A 24,265-nucleotide genomic window follows, 5' to 3' on the forward strand; every position below is an offset into this window, starting at 1 on the left:
CCCCTGATCTATGACAGGGGTCAGCAATATTTATTATCAAAAGGGAGCTGAGCCATAAATGAGCATATCAACATTATGAATAGGTATAAATAATTAAAACAAGTCTGCAGTTACTTTGTATGACTATTTGGTTTTTTAACTTTGCATTTTCATAACAATAATGCCACATTCATGTTGAATTTATAACATTATAGAACTAGGATAATAAAAATTTAGTTAGTTATTTTTTTTATTAACCACCAAAGAGAACATTTGTGAAGTGAAGGAAAATCAGATTTGTTTTAAGTAAAAAGATCTGTTGGTAGTGAAAGCAATCACATTGTGTTTATTATATTTATTTCCATATACAGATTAATTTTTTATCAAACCCAGAGGGAGGCACTGGACATGGGCAAAATAGCCACAGGTTTCTGACCTTTGATCTATGACCTCAGTAAAAAACGATTTCCTGATGACAGTATGGCCTCAGTGGCTACTTTTAAGTCATACTGAATACAAAATGTTTTTAATTTGTAAGTTACAGTAAAATTAAAGCCAAAAAGAAATATACACTGGGTCATATGCAGTCCAACTGGTCACATCACAGTGGCTGCATCCATCTTTGTGTCTCATTTTTTTACTTTGTTTCATTTAGAGGCCTAAACTAGCTAAGAGGTTTTCATACATGAGTATTCGGTCAGGACATTACTGCTGAGAATCCCGAGGATCTGAAGTTGTGTTTGTTGCTTGCAGCTATTTGAGAAGTCTTTAAAAGGTATCACATATTTGCACCTTTGCCTAAAGCAGTGGTTCTCAAACTGTGGGATGTAGAACCAGGGGAAAATACAAAATGAAACTAATTGGAATTAAGAGTATGCTAATGCTATGTTTACCTTTATTTACATAATATACTTATTCAGATAAAAATGTTGAGGGTTGTAAAAAATTGTGGGGTATGGGGCATGCCAGAACAGGTTTGAAAACCACTGACCTAAAGCAGCAGGATTCATACGAGCATCCCCAAAAAGAGAGGGGTGCGCGCATTTAAATAACCTCATTCATTATTGAAAACTAATTAATTATTACCAACACAAAAACAGCATTAATCACTCTGTATACGTCACACAGTGGTCAAAAACAGAGTCACAGTTTTAAAGTTTAAACCATTTGTTAAAGAGCAGCCATCCTCAGGTGGAACCCTGAGCTTCATCATAGCTGTGCAGTATTTAAATTTATAAAGTAAATTTAAATCAAGTAATTACTTTTTTCTGCTTAAATTCAAAGTAAATATTTGCAGATTTTATTGTTGTATCATTAGTTTGCACATAGATGTTTCCCACATAGTGACTGCTCCTCTCAATCTTTAAAATAAACTCAACATGGGAACAAATTTCAGGTACAGCGAACCTTAGACGTTTAAGCTGTCACGGAGGAGCAGGGAGGACTCGGCGCAGACTGAAATCTCAGAAAAACAGGTTTATTTACACACTCCAGGTGCACTATATACAGGTGAAGGAGAAGGGGGCCAGGGTTCCCAGGGGTGCAGAGCGGGGTCGGGAAAAGCGTCCAGAGTCTCCAAACCAAACACGAGAAATCTGCATACAGAGAACAAGGGTTAGCACGGAACTTTCACGGACAGAGCTCAAAACTGGCTGAGGCTAAAGTAGCACTGACGAGCGTTATTCAATAGTCCAGCGGCGAGGTGCTCTCAGTCACTGCCTTAAGTAGCGGGAGCAAACAAGGTGAGGAGCCACAGGTGATTGCCTACAGGTGGTGGAGGCCGGGAGCTCACAATGAGCTCCGCCCAGGCAGCGAGCAGAGAGAGAGAAAAGACAAAACATAACATGTAGCCACACAGGGCCAGCCGAGCAGGCACGGGGACCATGACATAAGCGGAGTCAAGGCTTGCTGTGTTGAGAAGATTTATATGACCTCTCCAGCACTTTGAAGTCTTATTCTTATTGTCCTGGTCAGTCACAAGTTCAGCAACCCTTATTACTACATACTTACTGCATAATGGTCTTATTTTACCTGGCCAACAAAAAGCCACTTGACTAAGCAAATAGGAAAATTAGTACAGCAACAGTTACAGTTACAACCCTAACTGGAGCCAGTAGCTTCTGTTTTCTTAACCAACCTCATCTGGGGACAGATCTTGTGGTTGTGGAAATAATGTTACTCAGTTTCAAAAGGGTCAAATGCTAAGTATAAGAGTCAAATAAGCTAAGTATTGTCCAATGTGTTAAAAAACAACAACCCAACAACAAACAAAACAAAACCTTAGAGGACAGTGGTGAACCGTCATCTCCAATGAAGAAATGTGGCTGGAAAAGATCATGATCAGCAATCAGGTAAATGTTCTGTGAAGTCAGAGCATTCCACCCCCAAAGTACTCAAGGGAGTAGGACCAAAGAGCTGTGTAGGCTTAAGGAAATTAACGAGTGGTTCAGGGAGTATGAGACATCATTTTCGCAGATGGATTGACCACTACAGAATCCAGATCTTAAACCACTGAGAATCTTTGGGATATGCTGGAGAGTACTTTAGTGATTCTGCCATCATCAATACAAGATCTTGGAAAAATGATTAATGAAAATCCGGAAGGAAATAACTGTTAATTGAAATGATGCCACGGCAAATTTGTGCCTTCTTCAAAGGTGTTTATCAAATTTCTGTTTGGCCAAACACTGTAAAACACCTGCTAAGAGGCTGAAATGGTTGTTAAAATTAAAAAAATGTTTTTCTATTATTTTATATTTGTTTATCATTTAATTTACCAATAGCCTCTCAATGCCAAAAGGTCACTAGTGAACTTTATGTGGAATCAGAACCTGTTTAGTTCAAATTATACCAAATTAACAGAACATAAAGGCAAAAACCCCATAAAAAGAACTGATTTTAAAGGTAACAGCCTCTTCTCCAACCCAATTCTAATCGCACCTCTAAGTGGTTTGTTAACAACATGGTAGATGCCAAGAGGTTAAATAAGTCATGTTCATTTGGGAGATGTCATACATGTTTTGTTTCAGTTGGTGAATACACTGCAAAACTTGTTTTTTCCTATTCATAGAGCATAGAGCATAAATAAGAGATTTATTCTGGAAATTACACATGCTATCTTTGCTGTTTGCCTTTTTCCACCTTGCAGACGTTCATGAACCCTCTGCTGGAAGCCGTTTTATCCACCACATCTTACCCATATTCACGACATGACACATGGCGATAACTTTGTTCACTATTGTGTCGTTTTTGTTGCAACAGAAAGCCGGGACTCAAGAACAAATGCTGTAAAAAGCCTTCTCTTGTATACATTTCAAAGCATGTAGGGCAGAGCTTGTACAGTTTCAGTTTGTTTCAACGCACATCTTAGGAAAGTTCTGTCAGCACAGGATAGAGGAAAGTAGGATGATGATGTTGAAGGAAAGCACAGGAAGCCGTGGCGTGTTAAGAGTGATGGCAGCAGATGGCTGGGGTCGCTTCTTCTGGCGTGGTCCGTTACACAGCGGTGTGTTACAGCAGCTGATGCAGACCGAGTTGAGCTTCCCGGTGCAGAACTGCTGGTAACCAGAAGAGGCGATAAGACAAGCTCCAGATGAGGCACAGGACTTTCGGTAGTGCACACCTGAAATGAGGACATAAATGGATGCATTAGGCTCGTAATGAGAGGATTAAAGCTTGCGATGGAGATGGGTAACTGGGAATTTGTTCTTTCATCTACTTGAAGGAAAACATGATTACAACACCTCTTTTACAAACAACTCTTAACGTAGCCAAGTCATTACACTTAGCTGTCCTGTGCGTCTTTGAAAAACACCTTCAAGTGTGTAAATAACTGCAATTGTGAACAAAAATTAATAAATTACTGCCTGTACTTTTTCCTTTTAACATCTGTTTTCACTTGAATCAGTAACCAGCGACTGATATAGAAAAGCCAGCAACCAGCAGCGTTGATGAGGTGTTTAAATTATTGTATAGGAAAATCTGATTATGAAGATATATATACTGTTTGCATGCAGCAAATCTAAAACATAAACTAGAGGTCTAAGGGTGAAATGTATAGAGAACTGTTTTGTGTGGTCAATAATATGGAATTAGTAAGAAGATGTCATTCCCTGACCAACATTTTGGAGATGAAATGTTAGCATTACACAGTAGCTAAATATCACATATCGTTAATATCATAGCACACATTAGCTAATGAAATAATTTGGCCAGCTAACGCACTTTAATTTGTTCTCAGGATTTTGGCAGCAGTTTAGCCTCCGATCCTGATCAGACTATTTGTTTGACTCTCTCGCTTTAACTTAGCTAGGTTATGTGAATCTGTTGACAATTAGATCATAATGTAAGCATACAAAATAATTTAAAACTGATGAGATAAGTTTAAAAAAAGCACTCGGCACAGTATTTTGCCAAGTGAGACAGCTTATGTGTCTGTGGCTGTCTTACAGTTTGTCTGAGGAAAATGTTAGCCAGCCAGAAAAGACAGATCGTAGTTGGTTGGATCATGAAAACCAAACCACAGAAAGTCTTTAAACAGAAGTGGCAACTACTACAATCGTTTTTCAAACCTAGCAAAGCAGACTTTTTTTTTCAAAATTTCCAAATCCAAGTTGTTTTGTGTGCGTACATCTCCCAAAGTAGTTTTTAGTGATAATTTAAAAAATATTTGCTCCACCACCAACTCCTCATGGGTATAAATTTTGAATTTTTGTGCTTTAAAAGATAAAAACTTTGCACAGTTAAAAAATTGCATCCATGAACACACAAAAATAGAAGAAAGACAAATCAACAGTGACTATCTCACAACCTGCTCTAAGAGAACGTGTTGTACAATATGTTCATATACTGACAGTGAAAGCATTAAATACATTTAACAATCAAAATTAATGAAGCACATTGAATTATTAGATTGTATTGTATCAGACTGTAAAGAGTTCCATCCAAGCTTGTTCATTTGTTTTGTGAAGGAGAACTTTATGAGAGAACGTTTTCGACCTTGAGGCAGTGTCCAGTTCACAATAAATACATCCAGTATAATAAAATATCTTTAAAACTATATTTACAGACATTTCAAGTGACTGCATTCGATGTTTAAAGTTCTTCTGAAAAGCATTTCAGGCACAGTTTTATATGAAGTTATAAAAACAAAATAATCCACATTGCAATAAAAGCCAAGGGGAATAAAAGAGGGTAATTTTTTCCACATATTCTTTCGCTGTATACACGGACACGTTATTTATTTATCCAGAACAAGTCAGAGGCGTTTATGAGATTACTTGGGGGAGGCTTTAACATTTTAGTGACATTTTCTTTTAAAGAAATTTAGAAATCAGACCATGAACTTCCAGTAACCCCTGTAATATTTCACTCCTCTCTCCACCCAAGTGAAACTGATGCAGGTGTAGTAACACCCAAAGATCTGTACGCTCATTTAAATTGTGCATCCTTCCATGTTTTCTACACTGCAAATATCAGTGGAGGTCCCCGAAGGTGCAGACTAATCCAGGGGAAACACAGTGTGAAATGTTACAGAGCTCTGGAGGGAAAGGTCTCATCCTCTCACAAAGCCTGCAGATTAAAATCTGACTGAAGCCCTGTTTACATTTTGAATTTTAGCTGCTGGAGTGTTAAAAACCAGGAATAACAAACCTGGAATAACACTGTGCGACAAGGGAAATGGAAAACTGACGATCTCTACACGAACATTCCCAAATAGCAATTACTAACATTTGCATGTTTAAAGAAAATATTTCATAGATCCCAGATCTTTTAATATTTTTATGTTATATTTATGTCATCATCATCATCATGAGAATGAAATTTTACATTCTCCATTTGTATTTATACATGGTCAAGTTCAACATATGTCCAGTATGCAACTTAATGGCCACCTAAATTTAAATTTTATTGGAGCCACCACCAAATATGGAAGGAAGAATGATAAAGTCCTTAAATATCACAGACATATAGTTTAACACAGCAGTCCCCAACCTTTTTTCCGCCACGGACCGGTTTAATGTCAGACAATAATTTTAACGCACCGGCCTTTAAGGTGTCGCTAAAATACCCTAAAATGTTATAGTAACACGTAAATATTTCTTTCAAAATAAGACACACAACTACAACACGGAAAAAGACCCAGGGAAACCGAGTTAACGATAAAAACCCTGAAAACCATGAACACACGAGCCTCAACTCTTGCAGCCCCGTACCAAACAACTCCCCGTCCATGGCCCAGGGGTTGAGCCCGTTGGTTTAACACACAATTCAATAGATTCCGATAAAGCTAAAGACATTTTTGACAACGCTCAGGACATCATCTAAAGCAGCGGTCCCCAACCTTTTTTGCTCCACGGACCGGTTTATGCCCGACAATATTTTCATGGACCGGCCTTTAAGGTGTCGCGGATAAATACAACAAAATAAAACTAGTACCGGTACCGAAAAAAAAAGAAAATTTATTCATAACACACGTGAAAAGACCAAGGAAAACCGAGTAAACGATAAAAACAATAACAAAATAACGCTGAAAACCGATAAAAGCCCTGAAAACTATACATTTCACACCTGAGCCTCAACTCTCGCGGCCCGGTACCAAACGACTCACAGACCGGTACCGGTCCGAGGCCCGGGGGTTGGGGACCGCTGATCTAAAGGATCTTGGAAAGAAAAGGGTCTGGATTTGCTCATTTAAATTGTGCATCCTTCAATTTTTTATACACTGGACATCGGGAACCCTTCTGCAAGCACTGCTAAATATTTTGTGGGCGTTGTTACTCATTCACATATTTTGGCTAACAAATTACCAGTTTGATTATAAATCATCAGCATGAGGATTTAGTTCTACAGCTAAGGTGTGAAAGTAAGGTGCAATGACTATTACAACTGGGATCTCAAATTGTTGACCAACGAAATCAATACATGTACTGTGTCCCTTAAATGACGTTCAATATGACAGGTTAAAGGCATAGATTTTTTCTGAACTACTGGACATGGTGAGTTCAGGATAATCTTCAAAGCTGTCTTTATAACTTGGGTTTGGAATTCTTAATGTCAGGATGCGTCTACACGTACACGACTATTTTGGTAACTATAGCTTTTATTATGCGTTTTGGCTGTTTGTTTTTGATGTTTTGGATCCCTGAAAACTGACCTTTTGGAAAACTTCTGCCAGAGTTAAGAGTTTGGAAAACTTGGATTCGTTTAATTTGTGCGTGGGGATCCAAAGATTCAGCACTTCAATCTAAATTATGCTGTTGAGTTAATTTATGGCAAAAAGGGTGAAAGGATGAAGAGAGAAGAAGTCTAATGAGAATCAGCATGCTTGGCTGCACAGGGAGGACCGAGCCATCCAATAAGTGTCTGGAAACCCTTCAGCTACTCCTCTAAATGACTTTTTAACCAAAAAAAAGAGCGATTCACTGACACTTTAAAGAAGCACAGAACAGGATCAACGCTAATGCTTTTGTTTTGGGGTTTTTTGCCAGTGACCTTGACATGTGCAAAATAACAGTTCCTTACTGGAGACAGAGTGATGTGAGTCTGCTCTATAGAGTTTATTGTCCATTTAAATCAAACCAGACGAGGCAGTGAAATGAGATAGCGGATGTTATACGAGCTGAAGTAAAGATGTCATCGAGATAAATGGTCAGCGGGGACGGTGGAATTTCACAACAGATATTTTTGGTGAAGGATGTAGAATCAAGTAATTACCTAATTCAAAGGTGTGCAGAAGTCTAGTAGAAGAAGATGAAGTCTAGAGAAAGTGAGCATTTTGTATGACTTACAACCTTGACATTAGTGGTCCATCCATATACAGTGGATTACAAGTAGAGATGGCACGATACCACTTTTTTATGTCCGATACCGATACCGATATCATAAATTTGGATATCTGCCGATACCGATATGAATCCGATATAATGTTTTTTAATCAACAAAACTGTTTTTTAAAATATCTTGCTGCATTTTGCAAGTCTGCAAGTTCATACTCAAGTTTAAAACAACAACTACACTAAAGCTATTCTGTTATACCTGTATACAAAAAAAAATATTTCATAGTTCAGCAATACTGATCAATCTAATAAACTTAAACCTACACCATCCTCCCTATTCTGGTATTTTAAAGAGTACTTAGCGTAAATATTAAGCAACCTAACTAATAGGGTTCCAACTCCCAGCAACAACAAAAATAAATAAATAAAAAATAGGGAACCACCCCTCACGCTCCACCTTATGATGCTTAATCGACGTAATCAACCTTAATTTGATGAAGTGTGAAAAAAATGCACAGAAATCAATTATTTTTCAAGAAATATTAAATAGATTCAACATCTTTCTTCAACAAAATTGCAGACTGCACAGATGGTACCTTCCCAAAGTAAAAAGTACTATAGCTTACTAGGGTATATATATTAGACTTAATAGTCACTATATACAGTAATTGACTTCTATTCATTTTACATCAAATTAAAACTTTGGGTGTCAGATAATTATTTATTAAAAGCTCGACATTTTAAATGAGAATAAGAAAGAAAAGTATGTCTTTGTGCCCCCTTTTCCCTGTTCATGCCCTATCGGCCCCCCTGGCTAAACTTTGCTAGATCCGCCCCTGCACAGTTACCAGCGTCAGCTACGTAGAAAAAGATCCTCGAGTAGAAAGTAATATTAAATAAATTCTAACAACAGCTGATCAAGCTTAAACGTGCTGCTGTTGTTCAGCCGCTGGTTTCCTCTTTCTGGTGCAAAGTGGGCCAAAAGCAAACCAGAGACACGGACTCGCGACAGAAAAGCCGATCAGCTGATCGTTAAGCAGTTTCATGATTGAAGTAGCAGCCGGAGAGCGAGAGGCAGTCGCTTGTTAAGATTAACGCAGGAATGCTTTACAAACATTCAGAGATGGACTTACACACTTGCTTTACTTCTCTCGGGATAACTTTGTCGGAGATGAAATGCCGGGTTGCTAGCGAAGCTCCACATGCTATCCAGACCACCGACAGGTCCCGCATGCCACAGCCGCTCTATCACGTGACCACACTGCTCCGACGTGCTAACGTTCTGAGGTGAGTTACGGCGTGTTGCAAGTTTTGTGAGGTGCTTTCGTGATATTTAATGGATCGGATTACATTTTTTATTTTTCTCCGATATCCGATCCAGTAATTTAGGTCAGTATCGGACCGATACCGATACGTAATATCGGATCGGTCCATCTCTAATTACAAGTGGATCTAGTACTTCCATAATGCTTTTATCTATGTCTAAGCACTTTTCCATGCACTGATAAATACATCTGGGGTAACTTGTGGTTCCACATTTTGCCCAAAGATACTTCAAGATGTGACCTTAAAACAACCTATGAAAATCATCTCCATTTAATATATGCGCAACGGCAGCAATTTGCTATCAACGCCATACGAACAAAGATGTGGGACCAGAGCAGTTAGCTGCTATCTTCAAAGCATCTTTTGTGTGCCAAGACAGCAAAACAGGAGTAAGGTGGAATCAGTCTGCTATTGAATCAGGTTGGCAGGTACATGCAGTCTGTTTGTGATAATCCTGTGCTGTGATTCGGTACATTGCTGAACTGTGGTAGTATCTGCATACTTTGAGTAAACAGAAATTCAATTCAGTCTAATAACTAATTACATTTAGAGTCAAACCACAGACTTGAAATTCAGAAGTTCCTCCACAGGTTGATGATTAAACTGCAGAATGAGGCACTCAGCAGCCTTTTATATTTGAGTGTATTAGATACTAACCAATTGGTGTTGAGTCCCCTATTGAAAATGTCACCAACACAGATAGCTGCTACAAGTACTGTTCGTCATTATATTAGTTTGCAACCACTCACACACTGATTCCAGTTGTTTGCAGTTGTCTGCAAACCTTTGGGAACCTGTCTATGAGTAATAGCAGAAGGCTAAGTCGGTCTGCGATGCTCTGGAGATAAGTTGCCTCGGGCGAAGCAAGATGTGCAACTGCTTTTCTTTCGCATGCTCAACCTCTGGACGACCAGTTTCTCATCAACAGCAATTTTTTTTTTTTTTTTAACTAAATAATATTCAATGGAACCACTGATTTTTCCTTGTTACAAAGAAGTTAGTGTCCCATTTTTACTACTTGGCTGGCTGACACACAGTTGTTACCCAACAACAACCAGCACACTGACCATTAACAAGTCCTGAGGCTTCAAAACGTGACGTCCAAATGTCATGAACGAGCTCGTCTGGCTGTGTCCAAAGTTATATATACACAGCCTTACACATTTGACTACATGAAGCGGACAATGAATGTCAATATGGCTGAAAGAGTAGACACAGTCACAATACAGATGCAAATGCTTTTTTGTTTTCTCCAGGCACCGGCGTCACACACATTGTGCTGGTCGGTGTTCATTCCCTGCTGTTAAAGAATTCCACATCACATGTGGTCAAATGCTGTTTACCATTCAGGATCACTGCAGCCTGCTCAGTTTGCTCTGTGATAAAACATCCAAATTCATGAGCTACACAAGTAACCACACAGTGTGCAAAAATGTATGACCTGTAATTTTTCCTTTTAGAAATAATAATACATTTTAAAGTCCTTTAAATAATGGTTCACAAAACCTCACCCTGACAAACTTCAGCAGCCTCGCTCCCTCGATTTAACAGAATGAATGTAAACTTCCGAGAGTAACCACAGTCTCATTTCATTTTCTCTGATACAGTAAATTAACTTTTCTGAATAGCTGAAGCTAATTTAGATAAGCAGTGAAATCAGGCAGACACGGGTGAAGCCGCCATTGTCTCCATCTTGCTCCGTGATGCTCTGCGGTCTCTTTGTCGAGATGAGTGGTGGCTGGGTTGGGGTCATCAGCCATCGTTACATAATCTGAACCGGCCCATTGACAGGAATTAGTCTGGTGTTACAGCTCTGAGTCATCGGGGCTCTAGGGTTATAATACTTTTACATTTTTCCATTAATTAAATAACTTTTATTTCATTTTGATGTCAGTTTAGTTTTGAGTTTGCTTGATTCAGTTTACTTTTTAAGATCTTGTGTTTTCATGTTTAATTCGTGTGAGTGGTATTTGTTGGGGCAGATGCTTGAAAGATTACCTCTGAATCATTGAAGCATAAAAAAGGTATTTAACTAAAGGGATGAACCAGTGTTGTGTTTGAACCCATTTTAAATTGTATCTTTAGGGATTTTGTTACTCTCAACCTGTTGCAAAAACATGTTACTTGTTCCAGTTTATTTAGTTGAATATGTGAAAAATGCCTAAGATAATAGAGTTTGACAGACACAAAATAGTATATTTGCAAAATGAAGAGGATTTACAAAGAGTTATTACCCCAAAATGTGGCACATATTGTCATGGTGTGCTGTGTCCTTACAAAATCTGAGGAAGCTGAAGAAGTGGAGGACAAAAGAAAGATTGTAGATAGGCCTAAAGACCTATCTACAATCAACAGTATCTGAAAGTGATTCTCCTAAGAAACTTTTGACTTTTGGACAGAATTGTATCTCTTTTAAAGAACAAAAACAGGAAATCCAGGAATTGCTCAGACTCAAATACTGTCAGTGAATTTCTTTTTTGGTGGTTACTTTTGAACCTGTGCACATAAAACTCAAAAACCTGTTCAGAGATGAGACACCGCAGCTTCAGGTGGTGAAATCAAACCTCCACAACAACAATAAAAAAAAAAAACAAGATGATTTTGTGCTCAGCCGGTGACATGTTAGTTATCTGCCTTCATCAACTGCCTAACGTGCTGCACTGCCACACATCAGCCACTGTCGTTTGATTTTCAGAGGAATCCGAGGGGGAATAATTGCGCTTATTCGTCTTGCCATCGCTGCTTCATTTAGTCAGCTGCCTCTGTGAAGATTTTACATGCTTAGTGTGACGGCAAGACTAAAGCGCGCAGCAGTGATCATCATCTATGGGCTGTTAAACATGTTTTTGAAGACAGTTTTAAGCAATAATGTTGCCCAGCTGAACTGCACGTTTTCATTTGTTTCCTTAGTAAAAAGCGTGCTGTTTTTCTTGTCTTGATCACTACAGCTGGATTAACTTACAAAGAGAAAAGTCGCTGGGTACCTTTTAATAGTCGTGATACAGGACTGTTTTATTATTATTCAAGATAGCCAGAAATCAATCCTTTCTCTGAACCTCAAATAATGGCAAATCAACTGAATAGCTAATTTTAGTTACTGAAAGGTGTAATTAATATTTTAAAGCAAAATGTTACCAGTAACATCTGTCCATTCATTGATACAGTCAGCTTCAAATTTGGCAAAAGTGTTGCTGATTACCTGAGTAACTGCAGTGCCAAATTTGAGATAATTTAGATGACCCTTTTTCATACTTTGGCTAAAAATTATTCTCCCCTTACTAAAAAAAATCAGCAAGTCCAACTCTGAATGGCAGTCTCACCAGTGTAAGACCTTGCTGCAAAATGATGGGTGACACACCTCCCCCTTGTCCCCTGCTTCCTCCATGGAAGGAGTGCCAGTGGGATTAATGAGACGCTCCATTTGGAATCAGTGTCTCAAGCCTTCCTCAGAATGCTGTTGGAGTTCTGCTTGAAGGTGGAAATTGAAGATCTCCCACTCACGTTCCTCCAGGTCTCTCTGTCATTGCATTGAAGTTATCCAGCACGACAATGGAGTTGCAGATGAGGCATCCTCTAGCACAACAACCAGGAACTCCAAGAAGACTGGGTGCTCCTGACTGCTGCTTTGCAAACAAGTGCAAACAACAGTCAGGACTTGTTACCAAATCCAAAGAAGCAACCTTATCATTCACCTAGAAAAACGTAAACATACTGGCAGCGAACCAAGGGGATAGTAGGAGACCCACCCCAGCCTCCTCTCATCGAGGGCAGCTCCAGCTTTTTCCAGGACACTGTTTCAGAGCCCGAGCTGTGTGTTGAGGTAAGTCTGAGTATATCTACCTGGTATCAGTCAACGTACCAGTTTGGGCTGCTTCCCTGCCAGAGCGGTGAAGTTTCACATACCAGTAGCTAACCTCAGCAGCTGAGGGTCGGACCTCCAGGGTGTCCCGTCACCCTACACACATCACACTCAAACCCTATAGCGCCACCTGCAGGCAGTGAGCTCCAAGGAAGTATTTTCACTTTCTTTTGTTGTGACATTTCCACATCAAAACCTTTAATTATATTATTATAATACTTTATCACTATCACCAGCAAAAATACTTTAATGGCAAACTTTCTTTGGTATGAGTTTGTGTGCCATTACACTAATCTACCGTCTCTTTGAGACTGCCTCTGAGGAGTTGCAGGGTGACCACTTTCATATCATTTATTACAGTAAATCGACTCCCCTCCATTAAAGGAGAAAGCTCTGAAATGAAAGGTGGCCCACTGGAGCGTGACAATCATCTCCTTTTTTAAATACACGGGCGATAAACATCCGTCTCCAAGCTAAAAGCACAGCCTTTTATGTTTTCTCAAGACATAATCAAAGGAGAAAGATGATTATAGTAATAGAAGACGGGAAGCAGAGCTTGTTTCATGCTGCCCAGCAGAAAAAACTGCCATCATAGGAAAAGATGTTTGCTCTGCATGTGGTTTTGTTGACTGCTGGTGCTTTAACAGGGATAGTTTAGGGCTGTTCATCGGGTGGGGGGTCCTTCCCTTTTCATGAACTAGCTTTTCATTGGTTTATGATGGAAAACAAAAGGCAGGCATCAGGTGAGAGTTAAAAATGAGCTAAATTACTGGAGTATAACGGCGTGAGGCTGTCAGACAAACACAAGTATGGTATCTAAATGTAGGCACAAAGGAGCAGCTGATATCTCACATGGCAAAATGAGCCCTAAAAGTTTACCCAGAATGCACTTTTTCAAGCTTTGTCCAATGAATTATCAGAAAGAAGTTTAAACCCCCATTCTCTGCGACCTGCTGGAGCGGGGGGGCTAGGAGGAGGAGTTGGCTGTCCGACTGCGGTCTGGAGTGTGGGGCCTCCCTGCTGCTGCGGAGTTGGGGCGGTCTGCCTCCCCCCACCGCAGGGAAAAGGGTAACACCACCTGGGTCTGGGTGCAGTTCCCCCCTCCAGGGGCAAGGGTACCTAGACCCGGTTTGTAGAGTACGCTTGGGGAGTGTGATCGTGTGTACAGCGTCTCTTTATGTCTGTCTCCACGTTGGTTGAGTGTGGAGTAAGTGTATATGAGAGCATGAGGGTGGGAATGGATGTTTGTATCTGTGTGTGCCTGTATGTCTGTGTCTATATGTCAGGTTGGGTGTCAGGCGCCACCTCTCTGGGGACATCTCAGGCCCTCCAAGGTTTGGAGGCCTATCTCCCCCTACCACCACTTCCCCTGCCAATGGCGGACTCCCTCAGACATCGGTGCGTTGGTGGTTCTTTGTGTCCGGGGATGGACGTCCAGGTACACACCGGCTCACTCCTTGGCGGCCGCTTATCGGGGCCTGGAGCCTGGGGCTCGCTCGGGCCACTTCGGAGGTGGGGTGCCCCCGGCCTCTCGGCCTGGGGCTCGGTCACTCAGGCACGGCTGGCTGCCGGCGGAGCTCACGGGCGCGTCACTGCAACTCCCCCTGGCTTCTGCTCCGCGGCTGCTGAGTGAGCCCTCATCTGGGACTCTCCTCAGCTCTTTCTGGGACAGTGGCGCGGCTGCCCCTCTGTTGGTCTTCCTTGGTCTCTTGTGTTCTGGGGGCCTCTGGATGTCTGGAGTTTTGATCTCCTCCATACCTGCTTCATGCCCTGGAGGACGGGGCTGTGGCCCCCCCACACCCTCTAGCAGATCATTACATGAAGGAACCTTTAAAAAAAAACAAGCGCGTCCATGCTCACAGGTGTACACACGGGTGATCACACCCACAAACTACACCCTTTTTGGCTCCTACCTCAAAGCACACTGTGTTCTGTTGATCTTATGTGCTGCACAATAATGTTTAATATTTAGTATTTACTGTCATATTCCCATATATCATTGTGATGTTGTTTATTCTATTACTCTTGTTCTCTTCTGCTTGTTTTCTTTTTTCTTTCTCAGCAGGTGATCCAGGTGATTGATAGATGCATTTTTTTTCTCTGCCCGTTCTGTTGGTTTATGTTTTTTGCCCTTCTCCCCCGTCCCTCTTCTCAGCTGTTTCTATTTCCCTCTTTCTTTCTCCCCTTCTTTCCCCCAGTCAAGTCTGTCCCGTATTCAGTAAGTGAAAATAAAATGAACAATAAAAGGTGAATCAAATGGACCGTTACGGCAAGGCTGGGATGGTCAATTTGGTAAAGTAAATCCGTTGGGCATCTTTCTTTGCCTTTAGACAACAATTCTGATGGCAAAAGAGCCAAACGGGACAGGCAGAAAAAAAAAAAAAAAAAGAAGTTTAAACATTGATGCTTGTTCTATTAGGTCCAGGTCAAACATTAACCTGGAACATTTTTCAGAATCTATGATCATTGCCATCACAATGAATGCTGGTTACAGAAAAATCATGCAAAAAAAGCAGATTTTGGCTCTAGACTGTGCCTCTGAAGGGGGTGTAAAATTGTTCTTCAGGCCTGAAAATTTCTAATCCTTTCTAATCTGCCTTTAAGAAAGCAGATGATTGTTTAACGCCCTCCAGATACAGAAGCACTGATCTTCAAGCCCCAGCCGAGGATGTGCTCCTACATCTGCACTGAGGAGCATGCAAAGTCGCACACTTGTGGCGGAAATCTCACAGCAAGTGTACTGTGTAAGAATCATACAGCTGCACAAATTTCCATTCTTATCACTTGTACACGTCGCTCGGAGGTGCCGTTGCTATTGTGAATCCATCTATTGCACTGCAAACAGCGATAAGGTGCGGTCAGTCGGATTCCCGAGCTCTCCTTGTACTCGCAGAGCAGCATTAATGATAACACTGCGAGATAAAAGCTGGGACGTACATGAGCATTCATGCAGAAATTTTCTTATTAAAGAACTGTCGACACCACAGTGCAGCGAGCTCGCCCTTTGAATTGGGATCCACATTTCCAAAGACAGGAACTTATTGAGTTTGCTCATCAGCTGTAGAGAGAGAGAGAGAGAGGGAGTAACAACACCACCCGCCCGCATGCATGCACGCCTCCAATTTCCACTGGGTATTAAAATGAAGGACACCTCAGGGAGAGCGACCTTTAGTGCCCGTGCTCTCACTAGTAGATAGGCATGTAAACACTGCAGGGTTTTTGTGGGATTTTCTGTGCGTTCCTGCTAACTTCAAGTCTGAATAGCCTTTACTGAACACGGTCAAAGCCGAGTGTCAGCTCGCTTTTTAAATGACATTGAAACCTTCATAACAAGGTTGCACATTCTTTATTCCGAATAATGTGAGCCGAACAAAAGCGATGCAAATGCACAACTCTGAAAAGAAAGCAGCTGCAAAACATGTTGAATAAGGGGGAGAGAATCCAAGCCGCCATGTCCAACCAGCACCTGAAACCGCAGATCACAGATACTGTGGGTCTCTACGTCACTGAACTTCAAACACTGAAACCACAAGCTGGATATAAACGATGGACTGTGGCTGCACTGCATAATGTTTTTTTTATTTTTAAACTATCACTCACATAAAACTTTATTAGGGACACCTGCTCATTTCTAACACCACACCAATTTCTAATAAGCCAATCACGTGGCAGCAAGTTAACGTGTATGTAGACATGATCAGAATGACCAGTTTTGAGCTGGTAGGAAGGCAACGGCAACTCAAATAACTACTTATTACATTCAGGGTGTGCAGAAGAGTTTCTTTGATTGAGGATGTTTTCTCAGCACACTTTCTTAGCACCTGCTGAGCATTGTTTAAACACCACAGCCTCCTTGAGTGTTGCTACTGACCGTGTCCATCCCTTCATGACTACACTGTTCCCATCTTCTGATGGCTGCTTCCAGCATGATAACACACCTCAGATCATCTTAAACTGGTTTCTTGAACATGGTGTAACAGGAAAGTCACATCATGGATTTGCAGTAACTGTGTGATGTTATCATGTCAACATAGATCAAAATCTTAGAAATGTTTCCAGCACCTTGTTGAATCTGTGCCATGTAAGTCTCAGGATCATGTTATTTCTTCCAGCAGTGTTACTTGGTAAATGGCCTGTATTTGTATAGCGCTTTACTTAGTCCCTATGGACTCCAAAGCGCTTTACACTACATTCAGTCACACACACATTCACACGCTGGTGATGGCAAGCTACATTATAGCCACAGCTGCCCTGGGGCGCATTGACAGAGGCGAGGCTGCCGGACACTGGCGCCACCGGGCCCACTGACTACCACCAGTAGGCAGTGGGTGAAGTGTCTTGCCCAAGGACACAACGACCGAGATGGTCTGAGCCGGGGCTCGAACCAGCAACCTTCCGATTACAAGACAAACTACCAACTCTTGAGCCACGATTGCCCCCCAATACACCTTTATTCATCTTTTTATCATCATTTTCATCCCTGAGATACTTCAGCTGAATACATTTTGGTCCTACTTCATGATTATTGTCTATAAAGGGAAGTTTCCATTGGGTAAATGATGACTGAGTGGATGAGTGGACTCCTTTCTCCGGTTTTGTTAAGATAAACATGATCGTTCAGATTCTTTGGTCTCGTTAGTCCACTGGATTAAATTGGTGGTCATTATAAACTCAGGATGAACATACTCCGAGTTTATTGAGCTAACTGATCAGCTTTTCTAGAACTGTAACAGTTGGTTTAACCTGTTCTAGCCTACAGCGCCCTGTTCACCCTCTTGTGTTTTTAGACTCCAGTGCTGATCACTTCCTGTTCCCTCTTCCCTTTTTCCACTTCGCTCCAGCTCTTTCCTTATTTCCCCTCCAAGTCCATAAAACTCTTCTTTCTTTCACACGACCTCAATTACTTACAGGCCAGCACACTGCTAGCAGTGTATCTGCAGGGAGCTGATATCGTCCGAAGCGTCAGATCTGGCGGTTTATCTGTCAGGCTCTGTTGGATTATAATTCGCAGGATATGAGGTGTAGAAAAGTCTGATCTCACACAAAGGACACAGCTGTCTGTGTATGCAAAACATCTCTCTCTCACATGAAAATGGCACAGTTTATATCCATGAAAGCTGCCCCGCAGCTAAGTATTTCATCCTCTAATGATAGTCGTAGTGTGGCGAGGGCCCTGTCCTCGCTGACCTCAGATCAGTTTGATTTCAGCTGACGGCGGTGGCGCCTGGAGAGCTGTCTTTCTCCTGTCTTTGCATAAAGAGAGGAGCCTTAAAACATGCCAGAAATACAAACTGTTTCTTTGGCGTCACTTCAAAACGGCCTTTTGTTTACAAGATTTCCTCCGGCTGAGGAAATATAACTGCCTAAGCGCCCACCAACACAAACACGCTAATCCTGCCTGGAGACACGGGGAACAGTTGTGCGCTCTGAATTCTTAGTTTATATATTTGAGTTTGGGATTCTATTAAAGTTTTACTGTAAAGCTCCACATAACCACGCAGATCCAATCCGCTACACCAAGGTCATGACCTACCGTCCTCCTTCACCAGGACCTCCTTCTGGCACATGTCCTGCACGTTCACGGTGCAGTTGACGATGAACTCTGGCGTGGAGCAGTCGTGCGTCATCTCACACTGGTAACACTGGATCTGCAGAGCCAGCCCTGAAACACACACAGAAACCCCCTCATTCACGATAACTCACCCCAACAAGGTCCTCGACACTGTTTTTTCCTCCAGCTTTATCATGAAAGTTTCACCTCAAAGTGGAGTCGAGTTTTACTTTGTTAAATATTCTGCCTTTTACTCGCGCTGTTTCAAATCTGTGTGACAGATAATGCTCAATTATTTATCTGCCTTGCTGCTGGTACGTTTATCTTAGCAGCACATTTCATCATGTCTCCCTTTGATAGCTCATATTTGTCCATTTCCACAGTGAAGCTGACTTGTTTACGCCGAGTGTCCTTCAGGGGGCTTATTTACTGGGAGCGAAGGATAAACAGATTTCCGGCAGAAATCCAGTGCAGGTCATGAGCACGCTAACCTGAATCTATTTTTCATAACTGAGAAGATATATTTTTAACAGAGCGAGTCACACGCTAGAGACGGGGATCAGTCACACAGCACCTTTCAAGTCTTACACATCACTAAAACACCACACCTCAGGATTATTAACATATGGGAAAAGTGTATAGGCTACACATAGATCCTCATGTCTCTGTGGCTGACTGACTCATGGATCATCTCCCTGCTCGTTCCTCAGGCTCCTCTCATGTTGTGTTTTAACTACAGGTTATTTTTAAAAAAAATTCTATAAAAAGAAGAATCATGGTTTTGGATAATTTCATGTTTTTGTCTTTTTCTATCAGTTTCATCTCCTCTCTTTGGTGATTTTCAATTTCAGCTCAATTTTATTTATACAGCGACAAATCACAACGAAAGATGCCTCAAGGGGCTTTGTATTGTAAAGTTGCTACAATAACGCAGAGAAAACCCCAACAATCACACAACCCTTTTTAAGCGACCACTTAGCGACAGTGGGAAGGAAAAACTCCCTTTTTCCAAGGACAAAAGCTCTGGCAGATGCAGGCTCAGGGAGGGGCGGCCACCTGCTGCAGTCAGGGGTGACCAAGAAAATTTATGAACGTTGAAAAACAAATAGTTACAAGTAGGGGAAAACTTTCATTTCATAGAGTTAAAACGCTTTTTAGAGTTTATATGATCAGACTTTGATGGATGTGTTTGATACTTTGAGTCTACAAGCTGTGATTAAGCTGTATTTCTAATGTAATACCTGTTCCTGCTGTCTCCAATAAACTTCATTGGATGAGCTGTATCACCACACTGTCTTAAGAAAAGCCCGGTCTTTTGTTGATAACCATGAACAGCCTCCTTTAATCTTGAATTACTGCTCTCAGGATGAGGTTATAGGACGCCTCTAGCTATCATAAAGGTGTATAAAGGGTCATTTGTGCCCCCCAAAAAATCAGTATACTGAATAATAACATGGTGGGATGTATTTCTATAGTTGTATAGTTCTATAAATGCATAAGTATGAATGTGGGCTGACACCCATTATTTTGTTTTTATCATAAATTCACTGATTTGTGCCTTTTCTCATTAATGAGACAATAAAGTTATTCTACTCTATTCTATTTTCCTTCTATTGTGCCTCCAGCACATGCGTTTCTTACAATATAAACTACAGATTTTAAAACATTAAAAACTAAACTGAAACAAGCAAACCTACTGAAAATGAATTAAAAAAACATAAAAATTAAACAAAACACAACTAGAAAACACCCAAAGCAATAACAGCTGTGTTGCCTGTTCCACATCTGGACTGTTTGCCACGCTGCCTGTTTCTCAATAAAAGTGTGTCTCCTACATTTGGATCTTCTCGGACAGCCACACTTTGATCCTGCCTGTTCGAAGATGGCATCCTAATAACCCTGATCACCGGCTGGACTGGATGTTCAGAGGAGCACCGCCGTAATACGAAATCCACTCCTGGAGTGGAGATTCATGTTGCAGCAGCAGCGCAGGTTTAGATAAACTACCTCTTTAATGAGAATGATTTGATACTAGAAATATTCTGAAATGTAAAAGTACTCACTTCTCTTTTATTTTATTTGGCTGTTGTGCAAATATCCATGCATGTGAACATTTACAGGTATAAATACATATGTATGTAATGTGTGGGTACACATGCTTCCATATACAAGTCTTGCTCGGCATTTTTAAGTGCACATGCATTTGTCCCTACACAATAAAAGCATGAAAGACCACCACGACATCACTAGTCTAGGTCTTTTCTTCTTCAGCAGTTTTAATCTCAGAATGTCAATTATGAGTTACAGGATTTTTTTGTATCAGGCAGCAGCTGCATGCGTCTCCTTTAGTGCTGTGGACATGGAGGTGGGGTAGTAACCATGAAGGATCCTTTTCTTCTTAAAAAGTCTAAAAACCAGGTGACTTATTGTGCACTTTTTATTTTAGAAAGGCTGCTGATGTTGCTGACTAACCCTAAGGAAAAGCTGCCTCTCCTCCTTGTTTTAGATAAAAAACACGACAATGTACAATGTATTATCCTGTTCTGAATCAACCTCTCGGGCACCTCTGGATCATTTTCAGCAAGTGTTTTTCTGTCTTCTTGTACTTCTACTCGAACTATACTGGGTGCTGGTGCTTCTTCAGTGTGTCAGAACAGTGATCCTCAAGCTTACTTTTCATTTTCTGAAAGTGGAAGAGTCCAGGTGGTGAGCAAACACTGTGTTTTTCAAATCCTGTGTTTTCAACGTGGCTCCACAGTGCACATGGTTTCCTTCTCCGTGCGACACCTCGGGGTTTCACTGTAAAACTGTGCGATGACAGTCTGACCCCAGGGGATGGATTCACGGTGCACAAACCCATGAATGCAGGAAAAATGATGAGCCTGCTCCTGGTCTTGCTCCTCGCTGCCTTCAGGCATGGAAAGCGTGCACTGTAGATCCAGCTCTCATCACCTCCACATGAAATTCAGGTCAGTTTGAAACAAAGGTTGATGTTTGCACTCGATGTTGCTGGACCAACATTCAGTATGGTGTATTGGAAAAAATGTGATGCATCATTAATCCTGTAAAATAGTTATTATGCTACCTCTGTCTGTCTAATAGACAACACATCCTAATACTATTCATAGTAATATGCTATTTAAACATTTCCTCTTATTTTCGAACCACTAAGATATGAAACTCCAAAAGAAAAACTGATTACTATGTTCTGGCTTTTTGGTGGGGATTGCACAAGAGGTGCAGCACAGTAAGATCGGTGCTAGTGTACTCCAGCACGTTTACTGAAGGACTGCACTGAAGCACAGCTTAAATGTAGTCTGTTTAAATGTGCTTTGTTTAAAAATTAACTGAAACTAGCAGAAAAATATGAAGAAACAGCAGCTGTAGTGTGATGTCCATGATGTGCTCCAGAGATGTTTGTATGATTTTGAAAAAAGGCCAGGCTGTACTCTCCAGTAATACCACTATCAGCCACAAGGTGGTGCAGTGTGTCAGAGTCAAAACTGCACAGCGTTACTTTTAACTAAACTTCTGGACAAGAATCAGGGTATTTTTATGCATAGCCTTATTTTGGTAGCATAAAACAGAAATGGTCTCTTTAAATTAGCAAAACATAAATATTTTTAAGAAGAATTTAATGATGGTTGGGATGAACAACTTTATCGCAATCACTTTTTTATCCAATTGTGTTTTCTTTTTTTTCCTTTTGATCTATTTTGTTTTATTGTTTCCCATTTGTGATCTGTTCTTTTGTGTAAATTTTTTTAACTTATTAAATACATTTGTTTTCTATATACATGTTATTTAACTACACTTTATTTAAACAAATTTGTTAAAACTTGCTAGAGAGGGTAAACATTAAGTTAAACATAGCAAACATATTTTAGGGTATTTTTGGCAAAATAAGATGTAGAACTCAATAAAATAAAATGCAATATGAAAAAAAATCTTAAGAAGGTAAAAATTAATCTGAAATCAAAATAAGTCAAAATAATCAAATAAAATCTAAATAAAAAAAAAACTTTTAAGTAATTTGATACATAATTATCTGTTTAAGTTCTATTGAATGTGCTGTAAGGCATAGATATTCAGATTACAGCAGTACAATGTGTAATCTTGAAAAAAAAACTATAGTTTTTTTTAACCTTGCACTGAATTTACTAAAATGTACTATTTATGGAGATGTGTATAAAAATAAATACATGAATAAAAAACAATGTTCTGGCAGAAAATTACAAGAACATTTTCTGTTTTAACATTTTTCTAAAATGTAACTTATCTTTAAAATGCTGCCACCTCGTGGCAAAGGCTTTCATTACATTTGTGTTGAAGGTTTTTACTAAAAGTACCTTTAACAACTTCTTTGCTGGACAACTTGATCATAACTGTACTGCACATTGTACTCCGTTCATTTATTTTATTTTATTTTATTATTTACTTTTTGTTTATTTAGTAATTTGCATGTTTTAAATATGAATATATATGATGCTGAGTTTTATAGTTAAAACTAAATCCTGTCCACTTAAAACATTAAAGTGATATACACATTAATGAGCCAATAGTAATGTCACGTATGTACGACTGTACCTTTGTACATACTGAGTACTTTAAGCATATTCTAGGCAGAAACTTTTGTTCTATTAAACAGGACTGCGACTTTTACTTTAATACTTTTAAATGAGTTATTAAATTTTCAAAAATCGCTGTTTAAAGAGTCGTGCAGACATTTTGCACGTTATAAATCCGTATGAGAGCTGCACGTGCAGCTGAAAAACATCCTCTGTGTTTATTTCTGATGAAAATTTCTGTTTTTGCGTCTTTTTCTCTTCCTTTCCAGACCCTGGAGAGGCCCCTGACTCTGCTCTCTCTCTCCGCCTAAACTTACCTGGATCGTTTCATGCGCACCGGAGCGCACAGTCCGCGCGTGCAGACTGAGCCTCCTACAGTAATAAAGGTTTAATGTGAGTAAATCCACATCAGTCTCATTAGAAAAAGGAGCAGAGACCCTCCCGGTTTGTCTCCCACCAGCGAACAGCCTCCATACCTGAGCCGAGGAGCAGCAGGAGCAGAGAGGAGAGCGCGAGGAGCCGCATCGTCCGCGGATCAGTAAGACTCCGCACGGGAGTCCGACAGACGGAGGCGCGCCAGCTCGGAGGTGCGGACACGGAGCAGCAGCGGGCAGCCTGGCATGGTGAGCCTGACGCCTCCCGCGCGCCTCCAACGCGCTTTTATCCTTCTTGCGCACGCACACAGGCGCGTGCACGGAGACACTGCGCACCACGTGGTAAAGAAACTTTAACCATGTACCTTCTCACTCTCCTCCTCCATCACCTCCTTTTCTTCTCCTCTATTTACATTCTCCTAGTCTTCTCGTCCTGGTTCTTTCTTCCTTTCCTTCTTTTCCACCTAATTCTTCTTTTCCTCTTCTGGATCAAAGTTCTTCACCAGCCACTTCTCCTCCTCTTCCTTTTCCTAGTCATCTCTTGTCTCCTTCTTAGCTCCTGTCTCCTTCTCCTTCTCAGTCTCCTACTCCTCCTTTTTCTTCTTCACAAACTTCTCATCATCTTCGTATTCTTCAACTGTCCCTCCTCTTCCACCTCAGGAATAAAGTTCTGCTTCACCAGCTTCTTCTCATTGTTAGTACTATTCACAGTAGTAGTAGTAGTAGTACTAGTAGTATGTGGATATTTTCTCACCTGTGTTCAGTCTCATTCATCACGGGAATCAAACATCGACTTACTGACATAAATAATTAAAGTTTTCACTCTTCCA

At 40.6% G+C, this 24,265-nt stretch overlaps 1 protein-coding gene across 2 annotated transcripts; it reads right to left on the bottom strand.

The window, feature by feature from the left end:
* Window positions 1-684: 684 nt before the first annotated feature.
* LOC308410039 (ly6/PLAUR domain-containing protein 1-like) lies at window positions 685-23,671 on the bottom strand. Of its 2 annotated transcripts, XM_080903128.1 has the most exons (4): window positions 23,538-23,671; window positions 18,476-18,604; window positions 3,343-3,601; window positions 685-1,574 (listed from the first exon to the last, which is right to left on the bottom strand). In XM_080903128.1, exons 1-3 carry the CDS (start codon window positions 23,584-23,586, stop codon window positions 3,360-3,362), a joined length of 420 nt encoding a protein of 139 aa, XP_080759254.1. In that variant the 5' UTR covers window positions 23,587-23,671; the 3' UTR covers window positions 685-1,574; window positions 3,343-3,359. The 2 variants fall into 2 exon arrangements, with proteins under 2 accessions (XP_080759254.1, XP_080759253.1); XM_080903127.1 differs by lacking the exon at window positions 685-1,574 and having other exon boundaries at window positions 1,796-3,601.
* Window positions 23,672-24,265: the final 594 nt, after the last annotated feature.

The sequence above is a fragment of the Rhamphochromis sp. 'chilingali' genome (genome assembly GCF_963969265.1).
Source record: "Rhamphochromis sp. 'chilingali' genome assembly, chromosome: 14".
NCBI classification, from domain to species: Eukaryota; Metazoa; Chordata; class Actinopteri; order Cichliformes; family Cichlidae; genus Rhamphochromis; species Rhamphochromis sp. 'chilingali'.

Bases quoted from the DNA above. Each gene is read 5' to 3' on its own strand.
- LOC308410039 (XM_080903128.1), bottom strand. From the start codon at position 23,586: ATGCGGCTCCTCGCGCTCTCCTCTCTGCTCCTGCTGCTCCTCGGCTCA. The intron at 18,605-23,537 runs GTATGGAGGCTG...TGTGTGTTTCAG, and splicing joins CCTGCTGCTCCTCGGCTCAG to GGCTGGCTCTGCAGATCCAG. The intron at 3,602-18,475 runs GTAGGTCATGAC...TCCTCATTTCAG, and splicing joins GGTCCTGGTGAAGGAGGACG to GTGTGCACTACCGAAAGTCC.